The sequence below is a fragment of the Centrocercus urophasianus genome, unplaced genomic scaffold (genome assembly GCF_019232065.1).
Source record: "Centrocercus urophasianus isolate 14NV4802_14NV808 unplaced genomic scaffold, USGS_Curo_1.0 seq_14, whole genome shotgun sequence".
Lineage (NCBI taxonomy): Eukaryota > Metazoa > Chordata > Aves > Galliformes > Phasianidae > Centrocercus > Centrocercus urophasianus.
In genome coordinates, this window is record NW_024884586.1 from 349,285 (window position 1) to 360,215 (window position 10,931).

The 10,931-nt window shown below is 46.3% G+C and overlaps 1 protein-coding gene and 1 pseudogene across 1 annotated transcript; one reads left to right on the top strand and one right to left on the bottom strand.

The window, feature by feature from the left end:
* The first annotated feature begins 493 nt into the window (after positions 1-493).
* LOC122158357 lies at positions 494-1,085 on the top strand (annotated as a pseudogene).
* A 2,378-nt stretch (positions 1,086-3,463) lies between these two features.
* On the bottom strand, positions 3,464-4,644 carry LOC122158077 (hydroperoxide isomerase ALOXE3-like). The gene is made up of 2 exons (XM_042814459.1): positions 4,156-4,644; positions 3,464-4,021 (listed from the first exon to the last, which is right to left on the bottom strand). Exons 1-2 carry the CDS (start codon positions 4,555-4,557, stop codon positions 3,815-3,817), a joined length of 609 nt encoding a protein of 202 aa, XP_042670393.1. The 5' UTR covers positions 4,558-4,644; the 3' UTR covers positions 3,464-3,814.
* Positions 4,645-10,931: the final 6,287 nt, after the last annotated feature.

Consider the following 10,931-nt stretch of genomic DNA (forward strand, 5'->3'; position numbering starts at 1 on the left):
CTGGACATCCACCTGGCTGCCCTCCTGAGCAACAGCCTCTTTGTCGCAGCCACAGCCTGCAACCACAGCCTGCACACTCCCATGTACTTCCTCCTCATCCTCAACGTGGGCTGCATCTCTGACATTGCTCTCAAAATCATAAGCAACTCCTTTTTGGACACATAGAGAAAGACAACAGCAAATACAGTTACTTTAAACCAGTTTAAGATCACCTAAGCAAGGTAGAGGTCACAATCTGGTAATAAAGAAGGAAGTGCTTACCCCTTTCCAAGAACTGAGGCTCACCAAACACTCCAAAGGAGATAATCTCCTTCCCTTGCCATGGCCAACCCTTAAATAAGGTTAGGGAGGAGACAGGCTTCTCCCCTTCTGGTTACACCAGTGAATTGCTTCCACCTGTGCTCCCTGGGATGGCTATGCTCCTTCATCATGCACTCCATCACTGATTCTGCCTGTGACTTAACAGTTCCCATATAGGACAAAGGATTCCCTTCTCACCATTATGGCCTAGGACTACGTTGCTATCTGCAAATCCCTGCACTACAGCACCCTCCTGGACAGCAGAGCTTGTGCTGCCATGGCAGAAGCTGCCTGGTGCTGGGTGTTTCTCAATGCCACGTTGCACACTGCTCATGTAAGTTAGCTCTCCATCTGCCAAGGCAATGCTCTGGGCCAGTTCTTCTGTGAAATCCTCCAGATCCTCAAGCTCTCATGCACAGACGCTTAACTCAGGGAAGTGTGGCTTCTTATTTTTATTGCCTCTTCAGCATTTGGGTATTTTGTTTTCACTGTGGTGTCTTATGTGCAGATCTCAAGGATTGTGTCAAGGATGCCCTTTCAGCAGGGACAGCACAAAGCCTTTTCCATGTACCTCCCTCACCTTGGCTGTTGTCTCCCTTTCTGTTATCACTGACACGATTGCTTGCCCAAAGCCCAAAGCCTCTATCTCTTCTTCCGGACCTGGTCTTGGCAGTTCTGTACTCACAGTGCCTCCAGCACTGAACCCTCTCATCTACAGCATGAGGAACCAGGAGCTCAAGGTTGTAGTGAGGAAACTACTTGGAAAGCATCAACAAGGTACTTAACAATCTTATGCAACAGGGTGTAACAGAAAATGTTACGAACATTTTTCCTTGATGTTTGTCTATATTATTTCTCTTCTCATACAAGCGGAACACTGCAGTCGAGGGCTATGAGATTTTTAGAAAAGGTGCCAGTCTGGGGGGAATTGGGACTGGCAGAGACCCCACACACTGTGGGTTCTGTCTCATCTGAGGTCACTGAGCCAATGCCTCTCCACCCACACATCTTCCCATACAGCTGTTGGTGCCAGAAGCTGAAAGAGGCCCAGGACTCAGGGCGTGCTACAGTCTGTTTGTAGGCTGGATCCTACTGGGGACAGCGTGCCCAAATTGGACCCATGGGAGCTTCTCTCATGCCACTTACATCCATGAGAGATAACATTTCCATGGCCCTTGCTAAGTAACAGGCCTCACCTTAGCATCATGGGGGTGCACCATTTCCCTCCTACAAGCTTGCACATCCCTTCTGCAGGAGCGCTGTCTCTCTCATGTCACCATCTGTCCTTGTGTCCCAAGTCACCCTGCTACGTCCCTCTTCCAATCATAGGTCCAATCTCAATCCACTCCATGATCAGTGGAAGGGAGCTGTATGGGAACTATTGAATCACGGCCTGAACCTCTGACTGATCACCTGAGGCAAGCAATGAGTCAGCCGTGGGAGCACAGGGGAAGGCAATTCACCTGTGTGGCTGGAAGGAGTGGAGCCTGGCTCCATCCCTCCTAGACCCCATTTAAGGGCTGACTGTCACTGAGGAAGGATCTCTCTCTGGAGACTGCTCCTCTTGGTGTCTTTTTCTGTAAGCTCAGGACACGGATAAGCTTTCCATTCATTCTGATTATCCCTTTCCAATGTGATCATCTTTCCAGTTATACACTCTCTAAAGACCAGCCTAACTTCTCTGTATGCTTGTTGATTATACATTAGTATACTCGTTGATTATACAGGAGCCCCTCCCCACCCCTGTCTTCAGCATGGCTCTTCTCTCTGTAGTGCACTGTGTTCATTCTTGGCATAACTTTATGGCAATTCCATGTTATCTCTTACTGGCTGGGCTCTTGGTGCCTCTGTTGCCAAGAACTGGGCCACGTTCATATCCAATGAATGCCAGCCCCTTGCCATAATGCTGTGTCCAGCTGCAGTCCTGGCTCAGGTTGCTGTGCCTTCCAGCTTTGCTGCAGGCAAAGGGCTCCAGCTGTAGGGCCCAACTCCTCAACACCCTAGGCCATCTCCTGTGCTACAACCCCAACTGTGCCCAGGAGAGGCAATGGCAGTTTTCTTGTGGCACAGTGAAACCCCAGGATCTTTTATCCATCGGGACTTGACTTCCTCATCAGGCTGCGGACGCTGTCTGGGGCACAGAATGCAGATGAAACTCCTTTTCCAGCACAATGAACTGCCTCAAAAAGGACCACAGGGCACAGGGACAATCTGCACCTACACCTCCCTCAGGTCTCAATGCTCACAGTCAGGCCAACAAACTTGCAGAGCTCCTTTAGTGATGGAGAGCTGTGCCCTCTGTGAGACTGGCTCACTCACTGTTCCTGACTCACACGTGATTGACAGGGTTAATGGTGGCCCACTTGGTGTCACAGATCCTCATTCCTTGAGGTTGGAGCTGAACAAGGAGATTATGGATGCATAATGTGTGTGGATCTTTTCTTCCTGTTAACCAGCGATAGAAGGCAAAGTTGTGCTGGAGGAGTTTCAGATTAGACATTAAGAGAAGGCTCCAGGCAGACCTTGCAACAGCCTTGCACAACCTGAAGGGGTCCTGCAGGAAAGCTGGTGAGGGACCTTTCATAAGGGTGTGTAGCGACAAAGACAAGAGGAAATGGCGTTAAACTGGAAGTGGGTTGATTTAGGTTAGACATTAGGAAGAAATTTGTTACCATGAGGATGGTGAGATATTGGAACAGGTTGCCCAGAGGGGTTGTGGATGCCCCCTCCCTGGAGGTGTTCGAGGCCACACTTCATTGGATATGAATGTGGCCCAATTCTTGGCAACAGAGGCACCAAGAGCCCAGCCAGTAAGAGATAACACGGGATTGCCATAAAGTCACGCCAAGGGTGAACACCACGTTCAAGGCATCGGTCTGTGAGCAGCCCAGTCTAAGGGGGGTGTCACTGCCTATAGCAGGTGTCCCTTCCAACCCAAACCTTTCTATGCTTCTATAGTTGAGAAAAATGCTTTTACTGTAATGGTGATCACCACTGGAACATGCTTCCTAAAGAGCTGGTCGATGCCTTGTGCCTGTCAGTGGTCAAGAGGCATTTGAACAATGTCCTTAAGTAATACGCTTTATCTTTTGGTTAGCCCCAAAGTAGTCAGACACTTGCACTTGAAACAGCACACGGAGAGTTTGACTCACAGATGACATTTATTGAAGAAGAGGGTGCTGGGGGTGCCTAATTTTGTGTGCTGGGCATGCTGGCTGCTCACATGCTGGGGCTTCTGAGGGTGAACATGAGGTGGGTGCTGAGCTCTTGGTGCAGAGAATGCTGAGCCCTGGGGATGTTTGGGTTTTGGATACTGGATTGTGAGGTGCACTGGTGTGAGGTGCAGTTGCTCAGTGCAAAGAGTGCTGGAGGTGCCAAGTTCTGTGTATTGTGTGCACTGAGTACAACGTGTGCTGGTAGCTGGGTGCTAAAGGTTCTTAGTTCTGAGTGTTTATACGTGCTAGGTGCTGAGGGTATTTTGGTTTTGGAAGTTGGGCATGCTGGTGTTCAGGCATTAGGGCTGCCAGGTGTGGCTGGGAGCTCGGATAAGGGTACTGTTCTTGATTTCCTGGGGATTTATGTAATTGTATCTCACCTCAGCCTTGAAGTTTCTCTCTTCAATGCATTTGGGGATGTCTTCCAATTCTCTCTGGGAGGCCCTGATGAGCCACCGGGGATCTGCCTGTGTGAAACGCTCCTCTGGACAATGCCCCAGGAGCCTCTAGAGGGAGAAAAGAATGGGGACTCTGTCAAGTTCAGGCACATGGCGTGGTTGCCTCAAGCCACCTGGCATCAGCAGGGCAATGGTGACCACCGTCTGGGCTGGGGTGTACCCAAGTGGTGAGGAAGGCTCACAATGTCTTCCAGGTGGGAGCTGAGGGGGATGAGAACCACCAGGATGTTGGCAGTGGTGTTGACTTCAGGGAGAGTGTCCAGGAAGTGCTGAAGGAAGGTCTTTCCCTTCTCCTCTGGTGGCGGGTGGCGCATGGAAGGTGGTGCATTGGATAGGAAGGCATCCATGTCATACTGTGGGCAGAAAGCTCGCAGACAACAGAGGGGATGGGTAGGGCCATCCATTTGGCGTGGGGACGGGTCGGATGAGGACATTGTCCTCAAGTGAGGTGGGGACGTCTTTCCAACACAGAGGTGAAATGGCTCTCTGGCATGCAATGGGGATGTCCCTGTGGTGCATGAGAAGGATGTGCTACCAGTGTAAGTGGGGGACAGATGTTCCCCCCAGCATGAAAGGAGGACCATAGTCTTGCACAGAAGTTTCAGATGGGGACAATTTCTTAAGTGCACGAAGGCATTGGACAAGGTTGTCCCTTCAGTGCAGACTGGGACAAACAGGGAACGCTGTCATAAAGAGCAGGTAGACACAGATGTCCTCCATGGCATCGGTAGGAGACTTCCCTCCAGTGTGCAGAGGTCAGCAGGGAGTAACTGCCCAGAACAGGGCAGATGGGGATTCCTGAAGTGCACATCTGCACTTCAGTGCTTGGATAGATCTGGGCCACCTGCTGCAAAAGACGAAGAATGGTATTGTTTTGCAGGTGAGGAACATACAGCTGCAGTTCAGGTTCCTTTTCAGCTTGGTCTTTCACCCAGTTCAGTACCTTGCTGACACGGCTACATAACTCGAGTGGGTGAAAGTCAACTTCAAGCCAGTTGTAGAGTTCTTTTACTTCTGGAACAACATATTGTACTACGTTGAACCTCACCATGTCATTAAACGTGCCCTGCCACATTCCCTGGTCCTTTCCCACCTGTCCACTGTTGACAGCTGCATGCTGTGCTGAGCAATAAACATCAGCATGGTAAGAAACTGGTTGAGATCTGCCACCATCTTCAGCAAGAAGGGGATGCCTGAACGGCAGGGGACAAAGAGCCATCAGGGCCCCATCCAAGGCACCCCCTTGGCCCTGGGGACATCTAGGAGCCTCTGGGAGCCCACTGGGCTATGGAATGGTACCTGAGGATGTCCGGCCCAGGAAACCATTGGTGAAGATATCCATCACCCAGGCCTGCAGCTACGCATCACCTTGCACCGCTGCATTGTCTGTATTGTAGGAAGCCACCATCCTGGAGACAAACCTGTTGTAGGAAGAGGGACAGTGAGGCTGCAGGATGTCCCCGGAGCCATAAGTGATTGTTGCTGAATCCTCCACTCCATCTCTTGATGGCCTCCCACAGGATCATCCCATCATCCCAGTAGTGATAGCTGAGGATGAAGGAGATGCCACGGGCTCGTGTGTCTTCAGGGAGGCAGAGCGATGTCTAGGTAAACTTTTACAAGCCCCGCTGAAGAATCAGCAGCAACCCCTCAAAGGTGTTGTGTTGCCTGTCAAGCTCATGACGCAGTTGGGCTTGTTAACTGATGTTATGGTTTAAGATTTTTGGTTATCGGTATTCCAGATCGTAACGTCATGAGTGCTTCCTTCTCCCACATGAACATATGAGGTATTTTTTGCTTTCCCTCGATGAGACAGACTTTCTGAGATGTTTACTTGAGGGCATTTAGGGGCTTAAAAATCAGGTTTTCCCAGAGATCCTCCAAGCTTTCTGCTTTCACAGGAGTAGTGTTAAACACTGTATTCTTCTGATGCCTGAGAAAAAAAAGCATACACAAATACATTCTTATCCACGTATTTGAGTAACTGAACACAACACACTTAGATATTGTGGGAATGGAATGTTGTTTCTGCATTAGATATTAAAAAGGGCAATTGGTTTGAAGAAGTAGAACATAATTTATTTGTATTCTGTAACTTATCCGTAGAAATAGTTGATCTAAGAAGTAGAAATACTGTCTTTGTTAGCAGCATGTTTTAGAAACATTTGTACTGAATTATGTGATTCATTCTTTCTTGCAAGACTGTAATAGTTGTTAAATGTTCCAAACAATGTGAGTATAGTGCTAGGGATTAGGAAACATATTGCAGAGCTGCTCTGTTAGGATAAGAAACTCCCAGCAAAAGAAAAACAGAGTTAGCAAACATCAGAGCAGCTAGGGCCTCTCCACAAGGCCGGACTGTGTCACTCTGCGAGAAGATTGTTACGTGACAGACAGGCATCAAGATACTCCCCCCTATCCTTCTTCCGAGCTTATCTTTGTGGAAGGGAGGACAAGCAGACATCCACAGAACAACGATCAAGTGTGAAACAAGTTAGTTAATTAATTACAGATTTACATACAGCCAGCGAGGAACTAGGGGAGAAAGAGATAAGCATCAGGCAATAGGGAATAAAAGATGTACGCTGTTTTCTGGGTGCTCTCCTGCTTGCAGGAGGCCTGCCATTGCAACTGCGAATAAAATCTGCTTTATCAGAGATACCGTCCTCATAAATTGAGTATTTCCAACAGTATGAATAACCATCTGAGATTAAGAGTTAAGACTCTCACAGGTACTTTCCCTGTTCAAGCAAGCAATATCTTAAAAAACACTATGTGCAACAGCTGCAAACAGGTATATATTTCCTTTCTTAGAGCTTGTCAAAGCTAAACGTGAGAAAGGAGACAAGGCAAACATAGCTTAATGACAAGAAATGCTGTTAACCTACTAAAAAGGACAAACACATGTTCACCTGCAGCCCAAGTTTCTGCAGCCTGGAAATAAATCCCTGAGTTCTGTGTTAATATGTAGCTGGTTAGGAAAAACTCTTCAACTTTCGCATATTCTGATATATTGATTTTGAATGATCACTAAAATTTGTACAACAAATGCTTTTAGAGCGCTCACGACCATGCCTTTGGGCTAATAGGAAATTAATGGCTGTACAACTTTATGAAGCTGCATGTCAGATGGAATCAGTATGAGCGGGCAAATGTGCTAGACCATCACTAGGGGCACTATTACCTATCGACCCTAGAGAAACAACAAACTGTGGAAAAGGAGGCAGAAAGAACATGCTGGCGGTGGATGCGACAGGCAGTGCCAGCAGGGCATCCCCTGCTCCAAAGTGCACTTTTCCTCTCTCACCCATCACAGATTCTCTCCTGCTTATTATAATAATTCTTCTTGGGATCCAAAGGGTGTTTTCCATTTGTACACCGCACTGCATGGCCAGTGAGTGATACAGAGCCCAAGTGGAACACCTGCCTGCAGAACAGAATAAACTGTCAAGATTAGCTCTCTTGGAGTGCACCTTTGTCTCAAGTGATGCATGGTCATAAATCTGTTCTGGTAGAGTGTATCCCTTATCACTTGTATTTTATCACTTGCTCTAGATAATAGATAGCAGTGTAGCAGTGGCACTGTAACCTTATCACAGCTTCCACAACTGTGACCTCACTCCAGTGTGTCCATCACTCCTTGAGTGTTGCTATGTGCCTCAGTATCGTTAGCCAAATGAAAAAATTTACACACTTCACATGCTACCTGACATCTCACAAAGTCAGACTACACAAGGCTCTGTCTTCTGCTTATTTCCTTAGATTTCAAGTGTCTCCCTGTAACAGTACAACCTTTTAAGCACACATCAACACTGTATTTACAGAAAATCATATTGCCTTAATAGCAAGGATCTCCTGGACTCAATCTTCATGGTTTTGTTTCTGAAAGAGCATATCAAATAATGTTTAACATAAAAGTTCATATGAATATTCCAGTTATTGAGAATAGTCACTTTCCCCCCCCACTTAAATATGGACAATGCATGTATTCATTGCAGTGCTGAAGCTGATGAAAGAACATTTTGAATAGTAACTCCTAAAATTCCACTCACCAGTGACAAGACACATTTTGACATAGGTTTCATAGTCTCATGTATGTAAATGAAATCCACAGCTTTGGTTACAGAACTTAAACCTTTTAAAGCCAGAATTATCATAGTATTATCAAATCTCCTCAGCTGTTTTGCATGAAGATATAAAGCCTGGTATTTATTTTTCTTAATACTGAAACTGTCCTATAAAATTCACCAAATGCTCTCTTCCACCTTCATTAATCCCAAATCTAAATAAATGAATAGCTGTTCGTATCAGACTGCAAAAGGCTGTTTGATATGCCATGATATGATATGTGAAGGATGCTAAGAGAACTTGTACAGTATGTATCTTAGAGCTGAGTTATGTGTTCTGAGTTACAAGGAAGAACGTGAGAGGTTTGCTTGGGGCTGAACTCCATGGGTTGGAGAACTGACTCTCCATCAGGATGCAGAGCAGATTATTCACAAATTCACTCTCAGTTTCAATTTCTAATTACATTAGAATTTAAGAAGATGACATAGCTGTAGGTTCTTTGGGATACAGCGATGCCATCCCACAACATTCACACCACAGTGCCAACCACATCTGCTCCACTGTGGAGAAGCCCTGTTCAGTTGCACAGCTTGGGTAAGGGCACGACCTATTCTTGAAGCACAAACTTCAGCATTTTACAGCAAAGAAATCTGCAAGGATTCCGCCCTTGCATTTTTGAAGTTCCCCAGACAGAAGCTTCTAGATGACCGAATGTTTGAATGGACAAAGCATGCATTGCTCACGAGTGCAATCCTTCCATTCCTGGGCTGGAATACCAATGTGGCTACGAGACAAAGTCAAGCAGTGCAATAGCAAATGAGGCAATATGTTGAGCCTGCACTGGTGCACACTGACCTGCAGTGGAACACGTTGCACTCTGTGAGTAACTATCCATGCACAGGGACTGGAAAAAGAGGAGGAGCCAGAATTACTCAAGAATTACTTCGAGGAAGCATGAGGGAGCAAAGACTATTAGCAGTGTGCTAGAAATATGCTAGAAGGTTCTGTCTGCTCTGCCCTGTTGGGAGTGAGCAGAAGTACCTAACTGAACATTGCAACACAAACCCAAATACATTAACTGAACTGAACTGAACTGAACTGAACTGAAAGTGGGTTTAGGTAAATTCACAACATGATTGAAGAGCTGGTCTCACAAGTTTACACAGCTGTGGAGGACCCGAGCTCAAGCCAAATAAGCAGTGGTGATTTCCAGCTGAAGCACAGGGTGGTGGTAACTTAAACTTGCAGGGACAAGTTTCCCAGCCCTTATTCTTGGAGTAAGCAGCCAGGAGTGGCACCTGCTTAACAGGACCGTAGTAGCAGATTAAAAAAAAAAGAAAAAAAAGAAAAAGAAAAAAAACAGGAGGCAACAGTGAGAACTCTGAGTGGATTTACCAAGGATTTACTAATATTGACCATTTATTTTGACTTATTTAGAAAAGAGCCACGTACCAATTCTATCACCACTTATACTTAGTGTAAGGCCTGTGTTCGAGAGCAGGGGAATGAACATCCTACAGACTCCTCTCTTTTGGCACTGGGAAATAATCAATGGTCATATACTGCCTCAGTGGGAAGAATTTAATGCCCAAGATCATTAGTTGATGGCTGAAGGATTAGGTACACTTCAGACAAACATCTCTATGGCTTTGAGTGGCATACAGGCTCAATTATGGATACAGAGAATGGTGTCCGCATTGATGAGGGAAGGAGAAGCAGGTACTTTATCCACGGAGATTCAAAAGATCATTTGGGACAATGCTAATGACTTTAAAAGAAGGTTCCAGTCTTGGTGGAATTTGGTTAATTTTGCCTATGACCCAATACAAGATTCAGTCACAGCATTTGTGATGACCATAGCCCAAGCATCAGTATACACTATATATCCCATAATTGCCCTTGGTATACAACACAATGAGTTTGTTCTGTACCCTACTGAATGCTGAGAATGGGCCTATCGTGAAACTAAGAAATGGCAGACCGTTGATGTCAGCACCTGTACAGTAAGAACTCAGCAAGGCTTTATTTGTGAAAGCAACACCAACACGAACTTTTGGAAACACTGCCCTCCTACCTCCATAGAAAAGTAAAAAACATAAAAAAAACCCAAAACCAACCTACAAACAAACAGGTTGGTAACAGACCTCATATGGAAATGTATCATAGCCACAGCATCAGGGAGATTGTGAGTCTGAGACGCTCAACCAACGAGCGAGCACCAGGAGAGTATGACCTGCGTTGGGTTTGGGGTATGCAACAGAATGAATTTCGCTGACCGGTGCACAAATCCTCGTTTGCCGATAGGGGGCGTGCGCCCGCCATTGCAATAATGAATAAACTTGCCTGCTATCACTAGGATTTTTCCCTCATCTGGAATTTCTGACTTGGAGCCTTTCTCACAGATGTGGGATTGGGATGTGGGGTGTGGGGATATCGAAATGGAATGTATATGGGATGGGATATCGGGAAATGGGATATGTATGGGATGGGCTGTGGATATGGGATGGACTTAGAATGGTTATGGGGTCATAGAATCATAGAATTGCTCAGGTTGGAAAAGATGTTCAAGATCATAAAATCCAACCGCAACCCAGCTATACTACCTTACCTCTAACAGCCCTCTGCTACATCATGTCCCTGAGCACCACATCCAGACGGTTTTTAAACACATTCAGGGATGGTGACTCAACCACATCCCTGGGGAGCCTATTCCAGTGCTTAACAATCCTTTCTGTAAAGAAGTTCTTCCTGATATCCAACCTAAATCTGCCCTGGCATAACTTGAGGCCATTTCTCCTCATCCTGTCACCAGTGAGAAGAGAACAACTCTGCTCTGCTGTGATCACCTTCCAGGTACTGGAAGACAGCAGTAAGATCTCCCCTCAGCCTC